This window comes from Erpetoichthys calabaricus, chromosome 2 (genome assembly GCF_900747795.2).
Source record: "Erpetoichthys calabaricus chromosome 2, fErpCal1.3, whole genome shotgun sequence".
NCBI classification, from domain to species: Eukaryota; Metazoa; Chordata; class Cladistia; order Polypteriformes; family Polypteridae; genus Erpetoichthys; species Erpetoichthys calabaricus.
In genome coordinates, this window is record NC_041395.2 from 72,193,347 (window position 1) to 72,213,506 (window position 20,160).

At 41.8% G+C, this 20,160-nt stretch overlaps 1 protein-coding gene across 1 annotated transcript in view; it reads right to left on the reverse strand.

Moving 5' to 3' along the window:
• Positions 1-20,160, reverse strand: part of LOC114645964 (NADH-cytochrome b5 reductase 2) — a 66,200-nt gene that overhangs the window by 12,956 nt on the left and 33,084 nt on the right. Inside the window, exons 3-7 of the mRNA XM_028793909.2 lie at positions 19,219-19,291; positions 16,633-16,739; positions 11,294-11,423; positions 8,336-8,419; positions 3,005-3,090 (exon numbers count right to left, since the gene is read on the reverse strand). Coding sequence (XP_028649742.1) covers positions 3,005-3,090; positions 8,336-8,419; positions 11,294-11,423; positions 16,633-16,739; positions 19,219-19,291 — 480 coding nt within the window. The remainder of the gene's footprint in view (positions 1-3,004; positions 3,091-8,335; positions 8,420-11,293; positions 11,424-16,632; positions 16,740-19,218; positions 19,292-20,160) is intronic.

The window sequence follows — 20,160 nt, forward strand, 5'->3', positions numbered from 1 at the left end:
GCCCAGGGTCAGCCATTGTGCAGCACCTCTGGAGCAATTTTCTGGTTACAGGCCCTGCTCAAGGGCCTAGTGGAGTAGGCAGTAATGAGATTTGAATGGGCAACCTCCCAGGTGCCAGGGCAGATCCTTAGCCACAGAGCCACCACTCCGCCATTTATTATGACTTTAGTGTTTTTTTAGTGACGTTCAAGCACAATATATCAAATACACAAGTAGACTGTGAGATAACAGCCCATAGTAAAAACCGGCCATTAGTCACCGGGCTTGCCTGCCATCCCACATAATGCTTGTCTTTATTTCCCTTTTGAATGGAGTCGACCCACAGACTGGCATAATGTAGCTGTAGGCGGTTTAGTAGTGTTGAACACCACAATGGCTTATTGTTCAAAGGCGCTTCAAGGCTTATCAGAATGCCACAAGCCCTTTCCACCAGTTTTCTTTTATTCCATTTATACTGTAAGTGACACAGTGTAGGTGGTGTCAGGCATCCTGAGACGTATCACGGCTGAAATGACGGCAGCACAGTGGTGTGGGGTCAGTGCTGTCCCAGTTAAGGTCTACGTGGCAGCTGTCTGTTCCTCCTGTCTCTGTAACATGTGCATTAGGTAAACGGACTAGTCATGAGATAGTGCGAGTGTGGCCTGTCCTGTGTGACCCTCAATGCAGCCATAACACACGTTTGGGCCCAGACAGTACGTAGATGGAAGACCAACTGGGGAAAGCTTGGGTGGCTGCTGGAAGAGGTGTTGGTGAGGCCATCAGGGGGTGCTTACCCTGTGTGTGGATCCCAATGCTCCAGTGCAGTAAAAATGGTGCTGTCCTTCAGAAGAGATGTGAAACCGAGGTCCTGACTCTCCCACGTCGTAAAGAGTAGGGTGTACCTCGAGATCCTGGCTAAATTACCCATCATGGCCTGGTTATTCCGGCTCCCTAATCATCCCCGTCTCTAAAATTACTATCTTTATACCAACAGAGATATGCTTTCATAATGCCTCACTATGACTGCAAAGTCAAATGTTTTTTTATTCTCTTACATTTTAGTCATTCTGGTGTGCGTTCAGACCATCGGGTGTCTGTGTGTATATATATTTTATTTATCTATTGCAAGTGCCAGGAAGGATTATCTGGCATCCCACCACGGAGAAAAGAGGGGCCCTTACTGAGAAGGAAGGCTACAATGGAAGGACAACGATGGACTAGCATCCTGTCTGGGATGGGTACAGGACCTCCACCCGGATGGGAGAACAAAACCAAGGAGCAATGGGGCAAGGCTCCTATTTCTGATTATGTTTATCTTCAATCTGCTAGAAGGCAGCATCCCAGGACCTCAGTAATCATGTGGACACCTGAGGGCATGATGGGAGTTGTAATGCAGAGAATCAGCCCTGCTGAGTCCCATGGGCTTCTACTTGACCCAGAAGTGCGTCCATTGGGCTATGCCCTGGCATTGGGAGTACTCCCTGGTCCATCATAAAAGGAAGCGGTCCAGCCTTCTCCAGAGGGGTCAGAGTTAGGAGGAAGGAAGGCAACACTCGCTGGAGCAAGGGGGATGGAGAGAAAATAGAAGAAAGGAAGGAAGGAAATTGTTTGTAATTGTGATTGGGCAACCATTTGGAGAAACCTTTGTGAGGTATTTTGATAATAAAAACCTCGGTTCTGAACCTGAGACTGGAATTGTGTTGGTTGTGTGCAGGGTCTGGGGCTTGGTGGTGCCCCCTTTCTGTCACGCTAGCTATTTATGTATTTATTTATTTTAAGAGCTTCTGTAAAAGTCAAATTTCCCCCTGGTGACACATAACGTTCTATCTATCTATCTATCTATCTATCTATCTATCTATCTATCTATCTATCTATCTATCTATCACCCCTTCACCATCTAATAGCTATTGTGTAGTGAGTATACTTGTGCAGTAATGGCTGCCATCACATCATCCAAAAACTGGTTGAAGTGGCACTCCATTTTCTATGTAAAATGTTTTAAATGGTTAGAAAAGAATTATATAAATGTCATTAATTAGCTAACTAATTAATTAAAGTTGCCATGACACCCTCTGCACTGTAGTAAAGTGTTTAGATAAAGGATCGATGCTTAATGGAATGATGGACACTTGCAATGAATTCTCATGAAGTGAACCCAGGTGAGAACTAACCAAATATCCACCTATGGTATGTGACATATGTACAATATATTACATAGTTTTAGCATCTATCATTCATTCACTGATATTCTAGCAGTAATAGTACTGTCACATGTACTGTACAATGAAATTCAACCAACATGCAACACGTTTATGTATACAGTTATGTGCACAGCACTGAAAACCATACCACTCTCAAACCACTTAATCCAACTCAGCTTCATGAAAGGCCGGACACTAACCTGGCAGGCACCCGCCATCTGCTTCAGGCCCAAGGATGGAGTCCATCGCAGGGCCCACTCATACACGGACCCACCGGGCCAACATGAATTAACAATCAGCCTAACCAGCTTGGGGACGTGACTGGAAAACCCACTAAGATGTAAACTCCAGGTGTGGGAATTCAAATTCAATGTCTCGGATCTATAAGAGGGCAATGCTCACTTCTGTGCCTTCATACACTTACTTTTACATAATATACAAAGACTTTGTTTTTCCCACAAACAGTTAGAAACAAGTGTAACAAACAAGAATCCTGGGTAGGGTGACAGCACATTGGTTACCACCACACGGCTCAAGAGACCGTAGTTCAAATTCCAGCCCTGTTCCCGTGTTTGTGAAGTTTAAAATTCTCTTAATGTTTAAGTAGATTTTCTCGAGGGACGTCTGGCTCTTCCCACATCCCAAAGACTGGCCTGTTAGATTTAATGGCCACTAACAACAGGCCCAGTATGGCTCTGTGTGCTCAGACTGTCTTTCTCTAGTTGTTTTGGCCGGGCACTGGTCCTGGAAATAGTTTGAAGTGGACGGACAGATAAACAAGAATGTTCTTGGAGTATCAAATGCACAGAATGCTCCGTACCCACCTGGTTAGCAAAGACAAGATGGCAAACTGTATTATCCTCGGGATCAGATGTTATGTGACGTATCAGTTGTAGCATTGGCGTGATACCTGAAAAAAAAAGAATAAAGTCACGCAAAGAGCAAACCACTCAAAAGGACTAACTTGTGTATTTCTGCATTGATCTCCATATCCTTTGTACCGGTTTACTGCTTGTTCTTTTTTGGGATGCACTATAGAGCTTTATTTTAAAGCATATTTATACAGATGTTCTCACACCACATTTCCTTAAATGTTTCCATATTTATTTATGTCCCTGAATTGTTACAATTATCATATACACTGGACATACACTGTGTATACTGCACATGCACACAGCAGTTCTCTGTCTTCTGTGACCTGCAATGCTCGAAATAACTGGTGAGACCTCACGTGGACTACTGGGTACAGTTTTGGTCTCCACATTACAAGAAAGACAGAGCAGTGCTGAGAAAGTCCAGAGGAGAGCGACTAGGCTGAGAAGATCACGTGGAGCCACCTGCTGGCTTGCTTTGGAAGTGCGGAGATCGCTGAACTGCATCTGGACCTCTCCTAGACAGAGTGGGGTGAAATACAAATAGGGAAAGCCTTAGCTGAACAATGAGGAGAAGCTCTTGCTGTTATCTGTTGTTTAGGATTGCTTTGGCTTTGCTCATGGCCTCCGCACAGCTTGGGAAAGAAACAGTAATAAGAAGGAGTCAAAGGAGCTTTCAGAAGGAAGATCAGCAGACTCTCGCACCATTATCAGATTGTAAGTGCAGACAGCCCACTTTCGGGTACAAAGGCCCATATAAAACACTAAGTCACACTTTTTTTTGTTTAAAATGTATTGGTTGACAAGCATACACACTGGTCTGATTCAAGATTCTTTATTTGTCACATACACAGTCATATAAGTACAACATGTGCCCTAAATCAGCTCATGAGACTGTGCTATAAGTTAGATTAGGAGCATTGCAGTAGCCACCACATGATAAACCACCTCAGGATCCCAGATTAGGACCTGAGTGCAGCCATATAACGGATGACACCTCAGCACCACACTAGTTCAGATGAAATGGAACCAGTATGAGGTTTTTCATGTTGGCTGGAGTGCCAGTTCTGCCACAAACCCCCACGTTTTCCCTGTACATTGGAGGACCTCCTTGCAGGGCTGGATGCAGATTAACGTCACACCCAGGACTGAGCAATTGTAGGTTAAGGGCCTTGCTCAATGGCCAAATGGAGTAGAGTCACTTTTGGCGTTTATGGGATTCGAACCAACAACCTTCTGATTACCAGTGCAGACCCCTAGCCTCAGATCCACCACTCTACCCACTATAAGTTAACAAATAGGTGATTTAAATTCAATTTATATAAAAAAGAAAGAAGGAATTAAATTCATAAAAAGAAACTTAAAAGGGTAGAACTAAAGTGATACAATATATAGGGGAAAAAAGTATGTATCCAAAGCAATTCAATTTTAAACAAGTCCTGAACTGTGTGTAAATGTAACAGAATAGAATACATACTGTATGTACTGTAAGGTGCAATGTGCTGGTGTGACTGATCTTCTTCTTTCAGCTGCTCCCGTTAGGGGTTGCCACAGCGGATCATCTTCTTCCATGCCTTCCTGTCCTCTGCATCTTGTTCTGTTACACCCATCATCTGCATGTCCTCTCTCGCCACATCCATAAACCTTCTCTTAGGTCTTCCTCTTTTTCTCTTGCCTGGCAGCTCTATCCTTAACATCCTTCTCCCAATATACCCAGCATCTCTCCTCTGCACATGTCCAAACCAACACAATCTCGCCTCGCTGACTCCCAACCATCCAACTTGAGCTGACCCTCTAATGTCCTCATTTCTAATCCTATCCATCCTCGTCACACCCAGTGCAAATCTTAGCATCTTTAACTCTGCCACCTCCAGCTCTGTCTCCTGCTTTCTGGTCAGTGCCAATGTCTCCAACCCATATAACATAGCTGGTCTCACTACCCAAATGGACTTAATGACGTGACGGCTGCTGAGAAACAATGAGGTAGAAAATTCAGTCTGTATTTGAATTTGAATACATTTGTGGTGGCATGTCCAGGTTAATGGGGTCTTACGGTATATCCGGTGCAGTGCTTGTTCATATCTCACACAAGAGGCTTGCTGCGCCATGCGCGACCTTCGATGAAATAATTTTTTACAGAAGTACTGTCTCTTTCAGAAGTACTAACCTCCAATTCCTGTCTGTACTTTTCTTTATCCAAATACCCAATCGCCACACAATCGGCTCTGTAATAGACGTTAAGCCATAGGTAAGCTTAGAACAGCGATTCTTCAAAACTTTTAAGGAACATTGAAATATCTTCGTAGTACATGTTTAATTATTCTATCCATTTATCCTTCCAGTGTCGCATCAGCACCAGCAAGAATACAACACAAGGCAGGAGCAATCCATGAACTAGCTAGTGCTGCGGCACCGTGTCCTCACATGTTTATTTATTAACAATACAGATTATTTAAATGAAGTTAAAGTTTTATCTGTATAATATAATCAACATTTTTCTGCATTTCATCTTAAAAATGATATCGTCATCATACACGCTTTATAAAGTGGCGCAGGTTGTGCAATATTGTAACTGTAGTGCAAGTTTACAGTGAGGTAATTGTACTTATAAGTACAAACAGTTCTACAAGGAGCACTTGATGGACTGATTTAGTGCGTTTAGAGTTCTTGGGATGAAACTGTTTGTGAACCGCGAGGTCCGTACAGGAAAGGCTTTGAAGCATGTGCTTGAAACTGTATACCGATAATTCTCTTTCCGATCAGCTGCTGCTGTGATTCCCCACTCAGATACAGTGATATAAATACTCCGAGTGGTGCAGTGAGAGTAATATGGAAAAAGATGATCCGCTGTGGCAACCCTTAACGGGAGCACCTGAAAGAAGAAGAAGATGCAGTGAGAGTTACAACATTAAAGCAGTTATGGTATTTGGAATACTATGGCTATTCCCTGGACCATTATATTGTTACAGGTTAATTACAATGAGATGCATTACACTAATAAACAATATGCAGTTAGTTTCAGTGTATTTATAAAGCCGCGTCAGGACTGTGGGTCTAAGAAAGAAAGGGTGACCACACAGGAACAGTAGCACTGCTTTGACGCTGGGTGCCGCCAGTCTGCAAAACTGAGCGAAGAACTTGCATACGTCAGGGTATGAGGTACTGTGGAAATGTTCATGGCTTTACGCCAAGTTTAGGTTTTATACATCGCGATTTGAGCGTGGAAATGTTTGTATGCAACATTTCTGTGCGTACGCACCGTTTATACATGAGGCCCCAAGTCCGGTAGCCTTCCATCCCCTGGCTACGTAGAGCTCCCTGCTGGACCGAGGCTTGGGTTTCCCAGCGGCCAGGGCACTCCAAAGCCTCCCCGACTCCTGCTGCCTTCCGTAGTGAGCCAACCACCTTCTGGGCCACTCCAACTCCTGAGATCGCTCAGCTGGAGCGACTGCTTCATACTGGCTGCACTGAGTGTCAGCCTAACACTCCTCCTGAGGGACTCTCCTCCCAGCCGCTTAAATTTATCAGCGAGCCTGATCTCTCGCTCCCGCACCGGCCCTTACAGCTTCCTGCCTTCCTCTCTCCTTCTTAACCTCTGTCTGTCTCTCTCTCCCTCTCTTCTTACTTTTTTTTTCCCCATCTGCACTCGTGCTCCTACTACTTATAATGGGGACGTGGCACAGGTGAGGTGATCAGCAGCTCCCGGCATCAATAATGGGCACGGGCGATCCCTGTGCACTTCAGTGTGGAAACACCCACACCCGGATCGTGGCCGGGAACCGTTCCGGCCATACTACCACACCCCCTCCTTTAGCCGCGAGTGCAGTGATTATTTATTTAAAAAACTGGCCATTCTTTCTGAGCCGTGATATGAGGTTGTTTGTGATAAGGTAAAGTTCTGATGTTAACTAAAGACAAATATTTTGTAATCATACAGCTTGAAGCTGTCGACACTGATCTGGAGTCAAGAAGAGTATTAAAGTGTCTTAACTACAGACAAACGTCATTTGTGTGAGTGGGTGGAGGAGGTCCTCAGCGCTATCAGACATGATGATAAAGATCTGGCACTGACGCACTTGAGGCTTTCTGTCTGCTGTGTGTAGTGAAGGCAGGAGAGGCTCGAGGTATTTGTGTAATGGAGGGACTGAAGCATATCATAACACGTCAACATCTTAGATATAAAAGCTATTAAGGATACAGAGAGACTGAGAGGCAAGGGGAAACAGCATTGTCTGCATTTTATTGCGTTTAGTGATGACTTGCATGTATTGTGCAGTAGGTCTCGTAATGGGATTGAACACACGTTCTTAAAATGTGATCCAGTTCTATTGAGAAGGGTGGCATTAACCCCTATTAGGGGGCATTACGGATGATAATAAAAAGGCCTTCAGGCACAGACCCGTCAGCTACCATGTTGGTGTGGCTCTATTGGGCTTTCTTAGTTATTTACTTATCCTCTGTGCTTCAGTCGGAGCCTATGGTTAGTGTGTTGGACTTGGATGTGATTTATTTATTGGAGCTGCCATTCGGCACAGAGTGCCCCTTGTCTGTGTGACCAGAAGATCCTAGTTGGATACGTGGAACAATCACTGGGCTCACCATTTACAAAATGAAGGGAAGAGTCCCGGGTGATGCCAAAGAGTTGACAAACTTGTGTGAGACAGAGCTGGAGGATTATTTCTGCTACATACGACAATATTAATATAATTGATACTAACATTACAATGTTAAAAGGCTGACAAAAACACTTTTGAAAATCAATCCATCCATCCATTTTCCAACCCGCTGAATCTGAACACAGGGTCACGGGGGTCTGCTGGAGCCAATCCCAGCCAACATGGGGCACAAGGCAGGAACCAATCCTGGGCAGGGTGCCGACCCACCGCAGAACACACACAAACACACCCACACACCAAGCACACACTAGGGCCAATTTAGAATCACCAGTCCACCTAACCTGCATGTCTTTGGACTGTGGGAGGAAACCGGAGTGCCCGGAGGAAACCCACGCAGACACGGGGAGAACATGCAAACTCCACGCAGGCTGGACCCGGGAAGCGAACCCAGGTCCCCAGGTCTCCCAAGTGCGAGGCAGCAGCGCTACCCACTGCGCCACCGTGCTGCCCCACTTTTGAAAATGTAAGATATAATTGATTATTTTTAATGTAGCATTTCTTTTAATCAATTTAGTATTCCATAGGCCTATACCTTGACAGTTGTAATTTCCTGATTGGAAAAACATTACATGTTGATTTTCATTGGCCTTCTGCCTTTCACACATACCTGTACCACCAGCTAACATTCCAATATGTTTCACATGTATGCGCTTAGCATCAGATTTTTTGTCTGGACGAACTGCAAAGTTTCCTATAAAGAAAAAATAAATAAAAGATTGTATTTAGCAAAGAGGATGATGGGAAAATCAACAGATGAAGACATAGCCATCACCTTAAAGATGCCTATCACTATTTCTTGGAAAGTGTGATAAGGGGGACAAAAAGTCACAGGAGTTATTTCCATGCCCACGGCCACCTCTTATAAATTACTGGTTGTGTTATTTTATCACTTTTGAGTTACATGTGGAGTCACAACGCAACACACAGATTAAGGGATTGACGCGGTGCACAAAGCCACTTATCGTTTTAAAATACTTCAGCGCCTAAACGTTATTGAACAAGCTGCAATAAGCTTCTGCTAACGCAAAATGAATGGCTTTCAATTATTGATTATTGTATAAAAATAAATGAATATACAGTACATGTTACAGCTCCATAAATAATAGGATCATGTTCACCTTTTTCACTCTTTTAAACTTTCTGTCATTACAGTCATAAAAAGCATGGCCAACATTCAGGTTCTAGAAGTAAAGATGTCATTATGTGTGGCGCCTGTGGTGATCACGCCAAGGAAATGATGGTATGGAGACAGCATGCTCATTCACCATCTTGGCACGATAAATACATTTACAAGTGGGTTATTGTTGAATTGTTTATTCAACGTGTTGGCATGAAAAATATACTGTTAATTGGTAAAGTTGATACAGGGAGAATCCCAATATGAAATTGAAAGGCCACTCACTGTCTTCTCCCAGCTATTGAGGGCAAAAAAATCAGAAAGTGACTGAACGACTTGCAAGAGTAACAGTGAGAGGGGATTGTGGCTTCTTGGAAGGCAGGGATGTGCTGGCTGCTTAAACGCTATATCGTAATAACTGTTCCAAGTTGCCTGAAAAAAAAAATAGCAGATAGTTGCTCTAGATCATTTTCTAGAACAGAATTGCCCATAGTGTGAAAGAAGGAGAGAGGCTGTCTGGTATAAGCATTTCTCTCTATTATAATAAAAAAATCCTGCGACAAGATGAGACTTTTTGGAAGATTTTTTCAAGTCATGTGAGTTGAGACCTTGGCCATGAGACTTTTTCAAGTCACATACTCCTCTCAAACATTTTCAACTACGTACACGGTACTTTGCTCTCTCAGCTCTTATACATTTTAACGTTTTCCTCACATTAAGTTCCCAATTAAAGAAGATGTATTATGTCCAAATCTTAATGAAGAATTTCATCCCGAAAGGTTATCAACAGAAGAAATGAGTACACGGGCAATCCTAGCACCGAGAAACGCCGAAGTCAAACAAATTAACTGCAAAAATGTCGATCGGTTACATGGCAAATTGTTTAAATGTGCATCAATAGACTAAGCTGAAACAGTTGGTGGTGATCGTGTGGAAGATGAAAACATCAGCTTACAATATCCCGCAGAATATCTACAACCGTTAACACCATCCGGTCTTCCAACGCACAAATTACTGTAGAAAGAAGGATGTATCCAAGAAAGGTAATGTAGTTCAACTTCAGGGGATAGCATTACACAAAAAAGGAGATCTTGATATGCCATTCGTATTAATAAGTTAACAGTTTCCCATTAGAATAGCTTTTGTAAAGACAATTAACAAATCTCAGAGCCAAACATTCGAAAAAGTTGTTTTATTTAATAAAAAAAAACAAAATTCAATCCCAGACAGTTATACATTGCGCTGTCATGATGAAACACCAAACACAGAATCACAATTCAATGCGATATTGATGAAAATTTAATTCAAAAAATTGTTTTCACTGAAGTTTTAAAGTAAAAGTGTAACTTTAAAAAGTATTTGTGTGTTAATTTCAAAGCCAAACAGAACGAAATCGTATTATCAATGAAAAAGTTTGACGCAACATGAAACATACTTTCAAATTATTACGTTTTACTATTTTTTAATATGGTTAACTTGCTATAATGTAAAATAGTTCTAGATAGATAGATAGATAGATAGATAGATAGATACTTTATTAATCCCGATTTCTATTATGCATATGTAACAATTCCTATGAAAATAAAAATCTGTTTTTTTACAACTTCATCCCCATACGCGAGCAACAAAACCGCAAACAGGCTAGCGTGTAGCGCAGGCCCGGGGGTTGGCGAGCGAAGCAAGCAGGGGGCAAAGCCTTCTAATTTTATTAAAAAAAAAGTTTGCTGGCTAATTAAAATTGTTTGCTAAAGAAAGCATTTCCCGGAGAATGCTTACGTTTAAATGGGGCCATTTGCTCTAAACTGCTAGGAAAGAATATCAAGGCAGTTAGGGAATTCAGACTTGTTTTTAGGAAGTATGGCTTTTGGGAGGATGGCACACTACTTAGAGTATATTGGGGTAAACCACTGCAAAATTAAAATTCACATTGCAGAGAAATACACTCAACATGAATACATGTTTTACCAATCATGCCTGAGATATGAACTTATTTATTAGGACTACCCATCATGCAGCAAGCGGATGTTAAAGAATGCATGGACCCCTTAAAGACCCACTGCACTGCTGAACTTCAGAGCTGCTGGCGATAAAATAACAGAGAAAATGAATAAATCAAATAAGAGAGGATTTATCCTGGCTCCTAAGTTAGCGCAGCTGATGAGTTGCACTGCAGGCAGAAAATACGGTGATGTGGATCACATTTTATTGTGACCTCTATATAGTGAAAGTTTAATTTATGGTCACAAGTCTACTACTGTGAGAAGGCACTGCAGCCATGGCTGAAAAACCCAGCAGCTCCCGATTATTTACAGGCCTGAAAGTCTCAGATGGCAGTCACTCTGACAGGGGCTTTTTATTTAGAGTCATACTATTTAATATGTCAATACTTAGCATTATTTAAATGCAATAAAGCAAGTATTACAATGATAGCCATTTTTCATTACGTACCTCTTCCTTTATATATAAGCAATCCATTTGGCCCTCTGAAGTCTACGGTGTCACCAATCTTCATGCTATTCAGATACTGAGACAATTTACCACCTTCAGGGTAACTGGGATGGGAGTTTTTGTAGTATACCTGTCAAGTGTAAAAAGAGGGAGGAAAAAAAAAGATTTAACTACAAACCACAGTTTATATTTCGATTTGAAGTCTTATTCGGCCATAGCAGCTGATATTTTCGTACAATACATATAAATAAACAGAGACCTTTAACAAAAGACATTCACATTTGCTGAGTTATCATGCATTCCATTCAGCAGGCGAATAAATGAATAAACATTCTGTAGCTAAAGGAGAATTGGCCTTATTGATATTTTGTTCTATTTAATGTGTTTATGGGTGACTTGTTTGTATTGTGCGGTATACCTCATAATGGGATTTAATGCAGGTTCTTAAAATATAATCCAGTTCTGGTGAGAAAAGTGTGATAAGGGGACAAAACGTCACAGCTGTTATTTCCATGCTCACAACCACCTCTCATAAAATTCTGTTTGTGTTATTTTATCACTTCTGAGTTACATGTGGAGTCACAACGTAACACACAGATTTGGGGATTGACGCGGTGCACAAAGCCACTTATTGTATTTAAATACTTCAGCGCCTAAACTTTATTGAACAACTCAAAATGAATGGCTTTCAATTGTGCCTAAAAATAAACAAGAAAAAATAGGCAATGTAAAAATAAATGACTATACATGTTATTGCTCCATAAATAATAGGAACGTGTTCACCTTTTTCACTCGTTACACTTTCTGTCATTACAGTCATAAAAAGCATGGCCAACATTCAGGTTCTAGAAGTAAAGATGTCATTATGTGTGGCGCCTGTGCAATAAGAGATGTGCTGGTCACGCTAAGTAAAGAGACAGACAGTATGTTCATTCAACATGTTGCCATGATAAACACATTTTTAGTACGTAAAGTTGATACAATGAGAATCCCAATATGAAACTGAAAGGCCACTCAACTTACTGTCTACTCCCAGCTATCTCTCTATTATAAAAAAAAATCTTGGGGAGGGAGACAAGAGACGAGATCTGATCTTCTCGGAAGACAATTTGAAGTCCCGCGAGAGACACTTTAACTTACTCCCTGCTCTTAAAACAACGACAAGCGACAAGCAAAACACGCAGCTTGCCAGCAGCAGAAACCCAGCAGATTATCTGACGGCATCTCCTTAGCGTGCGTTCAGCCACCCTAACCCCCCCAACACAAGCAGCAGAGACGCAAAGTCGCAAAAGGACAGCTGCTGTACTGGCTTTTAAATGATCAACGGGCAGCGAGACAAGCAGAACAAGCAGCTCGCCAGCAGCAGAAAGACAGCAGATGATCTGATGGCAGTGTGCGTTCAGCTGCCCCCCCTTGACAACGCGAGCAGCGTTATACGTCCTACGAGAAAGAGATTTAACCACGTCCAGGGCCGTGCAGTTGTTGGATTTCTTTTGGCAGACATGCTTCATGTGCTCCCAGCTCTTAAAACAACAACAAGCAACAAGCAAAACATGCAGCTCGCCAGCAGCAGAAAGCCAGCAGATGATCCGACAGCTTCTCCTTAGCATACGTTTAGCCACCCTAACCCATTTACAATGCGAGTGGCAGAGACACGAAGTGACAAAAGGACAGCTGCTGTACAGGCTTTGAAATGATCAGGCAGCGAGACAAGCAGAATAGGCAGCTTGCCAGCAGCAGAAAGACAGCAGATGATCCGCCTTAGCGTGCATTCAGCCAACCCCCCATCACAACGCGAGCAGCATTATACGTCCTGCAAGAAAGAGATTTAGCCATGCCCAGGGCCGGAAATAAAGGACAAGTATTGTTTTTACAAAAGTTTTAAAGTAAAAGTGAAAATAATGCATATGTAACAATTCCCATGAAATTAACAATCTCTTTAAATTGCGAGCAGGGGACAGAGCCCCTAGTTTGTAAAAAAAAAACAGAAGGCGACACTGAACTGCTTGATAAACAAATGGTGGGAGAGGAGTGTGGCCTCCTGGAAGACAGGAATGTGCTGGCTACTTAAACTTTAAAAATCAGGAGTGGTCTCCCCTAGACTTTCTTATAGAATATGCTACTGTGGCCGTCCATTTGTCTGTCCAGGATTTTAAATCACTTGTAGCTCATAAACCATTTGAACTATTTCCTGAAATTTGGTACACATATAAAATGTAACGTCTACTAACCGGTGATGATTGACCTCCAAGATTATTCCTCTTTTTATTTTTATTTTATCTTATTGTAGAATCAACTCTCGGCAGAGGCCAGCATCCCTACCATCTTCACCGTCACTTCCCCTACCTCTTCATATCTTAAGTCTTCAATCTGCCTCAAGAATGATTTAAGTGTCAGCTTAAGTGAAAAATTAAAGAAAACATACTGTCATTGCAACACAAACACTGACTTAATCAGTTTTAACGCGAAAAGATGCCGACGAAAGAAGAGAAGAAGCAGGCTGCTATGGTGGAGAACAGAACAGCTGCTCAGGAAGCAGCAAGCGCATCAACCTCTGAGCAAACGAATGCTAAATGTACAGAAAAAGAGAAAGAAAACTATAAGTCAAGTGTATTCACTGCACGTTATTGTGCATTGTGCCGTTACTGTCTAGTATATATACTGTATATTGAGTAGTAAACCGCAAGACAATGATCATATTTTTATATTATGTACATTAAAGAACCATCAACAACAAATCAAATAAATTGGTCGCTGCGGCTGCATGCATAAAAGGTAAATTGCCACTTCCAGTTAATGGAAATATCCCAAAACGGTGATAGAAATCTTCATTTATAGAAAGTTAGAAAGATAGAAAGTTGATAGAAATCTTCATTTTGTACCTAATACTTGTATGCAAAATTTGGTTGACCTAAGTGAAAGCGTACTCAAGTTATCGTGTTTACACACACACACACACACACACACACACACACACACACGCACACACACACACACACACACACACACACAGACAGAATTCCAAAAATGTCTAAAATGTCGAGATTCATCAAAATCTCAAAATGTATTTTTTTGGAGGATTCCAATACTTTCCCTATACTTACATACAAGAAAGTTAAAAAAAAAATCAAGGTGGATAGTTGCTCTGGACAATTTGCTATAAAAACATTGCACACAGTATGAAAGAAGGAGAGATGCTGTCTTGTACAACCATTTTTTATTTAAAAGACGTATGATGGCAAATTTCAACTGTTTGCTTAAGTTTAAATGGGCTAGGGATACAAGCCGCCCTCTGCCTAACATCCTCCCTTATCACAGCCTGCAGGAGGACATACAGCCACTTCATTAAGCATACAGACCTCCTGTGGCTTGTCTATAGGACAAGGGGAATGGAGGATGACAGTGTGACACTCCAGCAAACAATGTCCTAAAATCCACACACTTTGATCCAAGACTTTACGTACAATTTTTACAAATGGACTTTCCCTGAGTGGAGTTTGCATGTTCTCCCCGTGTCTGTGTGGGTTTCCTCCCACAGTCCAAAGACATGCAGGTTAGGTGCATTGGCGATTCTAAATTGTCCCTAGTGTGTACTTGGTGTGTGCTTGGTGTGTGTGTGTGTGCCCTGCGGTGGGCTGGCGCCCTGCCCGTGGTTCATTCCTTCCTTGCGCCCTGTGTTGGCTGGGATTGGCTCTGGCAGACCCCCGTGACCCTGTGGTTAGGATATAGCAGGTTGGATAATAGATGGATGGATGGATGGACTTTCCTTCTGCTTTTATCCTGTGCACATACAGCAATGCACTGGTCGGCTCAAAAATGACATCCAGCACTGACATACGGGTCAGACTTATGGAAACCCAGCAGTTACAGGTCCCAATAAATGACTGGTTCTCAGGGGCTGCACTCTGTGCCCATTACACGCCCTCTTCACATTCATGGAGTAACGTGACAAGGTTTCACATTGTCTAGGTATAATGACGATTTCTGTGGTTCTAAGCCTGTCTAACACACATCTATACTCTTTACTTTGTGGATGTTTGTGAGGACTGCTACCTTAAACTGCATGAGACTAAAACGAGAACATGACAGCAGTGTCTCACTTACGATTCAAGTCACTATACATAAAACATCCTGAAAAAGAGACAATGGCACAACTTAGTCTCTTCATACTCCTTTGAGCTGAATTTTTACTTCTTGTGAATAAATCTTTACATTTACATGAAATTTCATCTGCCACATAGCTGCCCCAGGATGACTTCTGTCCAGGTCCGCTTGTAATAAATTCACTAACTGTGATGCACGTAGTTAAGAGTCAAGATAACTAGCGAGTAAATGTTTCATCTAAATTGCTTTGTAAAAGTGAAGAAGAGCAGCGGATGCAGAGCTGATGCCAGAGGTAACACAACTTTTAACATCACCAAACACACACAAATGTCCTGGCTGGCATCCTAACTTGCTTTCAGTTTCTAATCCAATGTTGCATTCGCCTGCACGTCGAGCACACACACGGCCCCCTGCTGTTCCTGCTGTATTTGAACACGATATGGTGAAAGACACTGCACACGATATTATGATATTGACCCAGCATTCACTGGAAAAGACTTTACTTTGATTTGACATTCAGCAAAGCATTTCTCTGTTAGTTATGCACTGAAATCACATACTCACTTAATTTTAAAATGAACAATAAAATCTGAATCAGAACCTGAAACTCAATTACACCAGCGGACGTGAACAGTCTTTAGCCTTCAGATGAGTTTAAAGATACAGGACCCCTAAAGTAGCTTTGGGCCCCCCACCCTCTGAACTGGGCAGCAATAACACTCACTTCTTCACCTGCCCCTCATGACATTTAACCGTTACAGACGGGTCTTGCTGTCCTCTGGAGGTCAATGTTGGCATTCATAGTGTCTCTTTCGTCACCACAGCGGGTCATCTACTGACTGTGGCATACGAAGGGTGGCATAACTGGCACAAGGTAACCAAGAAGAACGAACCTCTAAAGGCTTACAGTCCTCTAATGCTAGAAACTCAACAATTCATATTTGCAGTTTTGATAAGCAGGGAAGATTCCACACTTCGTATAATCACAATTGGGGGAAATCTGTAATAATTTAGTGTGCAGGAGCTCATGGGCCACTTGCACAATCAGCACTGTAGAACACCCCTTTCAGGTCTGGATTCAACACTTTATTGATCAGCCCTTATATTTTTAAAGGCCACTCACATAATATCAGAGGCTATGACCACATTTGTGGCAGGAAAATGAAATGGCTAATGATTGTTTGTTATTTGACAGTTTCTTAAATTCTTTAAATTAAGTAAAAATATAAAGTTACCTTAACGACCAAATCCACAAAACCGGTGTCTTTGTCACTGGATACAGGAGTATAAGCCCGGATCACTAGATTATTGTTCACTTTAGCAGATAAATAGACATGTTGCCCTGAGGAAATAAATATGTATATTGTTGGCGATAAAATTCGGAAGAAAGTTTTGACTTGACTCACTATACAGTATGCAGTTAGAACCATCACATAGCTCAGAGCATTAAAAGGTTACTTAAATCAACAGAGTGCTGAGCAGAGAAAAGAGGATGAGGCTCGCTGGTGGTACCCAATACTGATCTTCCTTTTGTGGTTGTTAGAAAATAAAACAAGAATATTCAATGCAAACTCATTCCGGCTTGCATCTGATGCTCCTGAGATAGGTCTCAGTACCACGAGAGCCTGAATTGGATGGATGAAAAGATAAATGAAGTCACTGGTGGAATGGTAAAACGGAAAGACAAGCTAAAAGCATATCATGAAGGATTATATTTTACATTTATTTTTTAAATGAAGATATGCCCTCATAATAATGCCCATGAAAATGCCAGGGACAGAAGGGGCAGTGGGCAAAGATACAATGGGAGAAGAGCAGAGATAACAAAACTTCCCAGCCAGCAGGTGGCACATGGTCCTTGAATGGCACACATGGGACTGTGGTCTCCCACTCAGTAAGTTTTGTCGCTCTGGGAGTCAGGTACGCATGGACTTCCTGAGGACACCCCTAAGTTATGGAGGGATCGCTAAGGTCCCGTCCACGCTGCAATGTTTTTGTTTAAAAATGTAGACATTTATCTCCATTTTGGTCTTTCGTGCACACTAGCCTATCGCTTTCAACCCCCAAAAAGAAGATTTCGGAAAAAGCTCTCCAGAGCTAGATACGTTCACAAACGCAGAGTCAGCAGCATGGCGTGGACAGGTGAAAACATAGTGTTCTGAAAATGGTACTCGAATCGCACTCTCATTAGTTCCTGCTTATTTTGTGTTCCTTCCCATTATGTCTCAATGTCTAATTCTCTGATTAGTCACCCTCGCCAAAGAAAAACAAATTCCAACAGTCGACAAAGAAGAGTTGCTTACATGCACAAAAGGCAAATTATTTAAAGTCGCTACAGTTCTGTAATAAATCCCATGGCCGGCAGTGCTACCACTGTAGTGAAAAATTCAGGGTCCTCTGAAAATCAGATTGTAGATAACTCAGTTGATAGCTTGTTATTAGTGTTTATTGCTTAAATTTGATCGATTCGGTAAATAGGAGCGCATCCTGCAGAACAATTAAAAAGAAGACACTTAAGAAATTGAATGGGTGTAGAAGGCAGCTGAGCTCACAAGAATATAGAAAAGAGAGACTCACGAGCACAGCGCAGTAAAGTGAAGACAGACACACAGACGCACACACAAACGGACGGGTGGGCACATGCATTTACTGATTTTCTCTACAGAGTTAGTTTTTACAAATATTGTTCGGTACAAGATGCTGTGGACTTCTCCTAATCATTCCTCACGTGAAAAAAGTTATCCGCCTTTTAAGTGTCGCTGTTAACAGTTGCTGTGTTTTTATTTAATAACAGGATGGCCGTCAGCAGTTCTGAAAACTGTTAATTTCAACTGTAAGCAGTGCATTAACGTAACAAGGAGGTTCCTTTGAGAATTTCTGTCTTTTTCTATGCTGTGAACGCAAAATTTCAGAGTCCTGCGCATGCTGATGGTCTCCAAAGATCATAAAACACAAGGAGGGATTCAGATTTTCATGGGGCTCTGAATTTCTCACTACACCGTCCCTTCAAGGATTTTCTGCCCGATGCGCACATGGCCAATGTAAGTGAATGTCTACGTCACATGTGTTTTCACTTCTTTAAGTGTGGACAGGAATACTTCTGTTCTGGTATGGACAGATATCATTTTCATTATCTTTAAATGAAAACGCATTTGTGTGGACGTAACCTTAGGCTAGAAAATCTTGGAATTTGAAGGTTGAAAATGAGTGGCTAGAGTGGACGAAACTCGAAAAATGGAGACAAATGTTTGCAGTCAGCTAAAAACATTGTAGTGTAGATGGGGCCTAAGATGGAGTATGAAGCCTTTTCAGCATATTTTGCCCTTGCACTGGGAGCTGGGAGGCAAGTACTGGCAAATAATTGATTGGCTAAAGGAAAACGGGGAAAGAGAGCGAAGGGAGATAAAATGGAGTGAATGAGCCACCCCAGTGGAAGATAGGACTGTGTGGAGGAACAGGACAGAGAGACAGAGAAGAAGAAATGCTTTGTTTAGTTTGTTTATTTTGAGTCCACCCTTCATCTATTATATCCTCTCTTTGCTTCAGACTACCTCAAGAGCCCTCCCTATCGTCACAATACATCAAAATGTACCCATTTGTAAAGATACTGTGCATGATGTATTGCTGAGCAATTAGTAGAAATCATTGTCCCACCAAATACAGAACTTCAAAAAATCATATTCAGTTAAAGTTAAAGAAGTTTACATAAAAACACTAAAACTAAGAAGCAGATACACACAATGACAAACTGAAATGTAATCATTTTATTCAACTAAGCTTACATATTTCAAGTGACGAAAATGTAACTTTAAAATGATTACCTGTAGGAAGGCCTAGAATGTGTTGTGATGATGGAAGCCCAAATCGAAATCTCTTCGTGTCATGGCTGATTTCCTACAAGATAAACACAACAGAAGCATAAGCCAAGTAGTTTACAATCAAGAAGAAAGAACATTTCTCCATCTTGTTTCAGTTGGGTTAAACATTTTTAGTGTTTGATGTAATCAGAGTCTTCACAAACAATAACCACTCACTTTTGTTATTGTTAATCACCCCTCATATTTCACTGTCTGTACAAATACCAGGTGCAAAGCTCATGGTGTCCATTTTCCATCACTGAGTTTTTGCTGTGAAGCTCTGACTTTATTGTAAGTATTGCACAGTAAGGATAAGGCAACTGACTAAGACCAAGGATACCCCATAAGCCCCTCATGTAGACCTAACCAAGGTAGTGGTCCCAAAACCACAGCTGCACTCCCTAATCACCCTTACTGCATTCATCAGAGCAGGGAGAGCTGATCCCTGTAAAATGTTTCTCCAAAAGCCAACTTGGAAGAACTTCTGGGACATTAAATGCAATGGAATATGGTATCAAAAACACCCCCGTGACCTGAAATTAGAATAATGTCACTGTCTATCTTGGGTGTGGTAAAAAGGAGACTAAAGGTGGATGTCTTCAGGAACAGCACCTGGTAGTAAAAAAAATTCAGCTTCAACACATTCTTTGATTAGATGTTCAAGGCATTAGTTAGGCGTAGCTTATGGTATCCCACAGGTGCCCCTAACTGCCAGCATCAAATAGGAAGCTGGAAACTCAGACAAATCCCAGCGTGGGGACACCTGGTTTATTATGGTACCGTGGGGAGGCCAGTTTGGTATCGAGGAGTTGAAGGTGTGATGTTGCATAACAGGAGTGAGGAGAGAGTGTGTGGATTATGACGTGGGGGTATGACAGGAAAATTGGATGAAGTGATGGAGGAGCT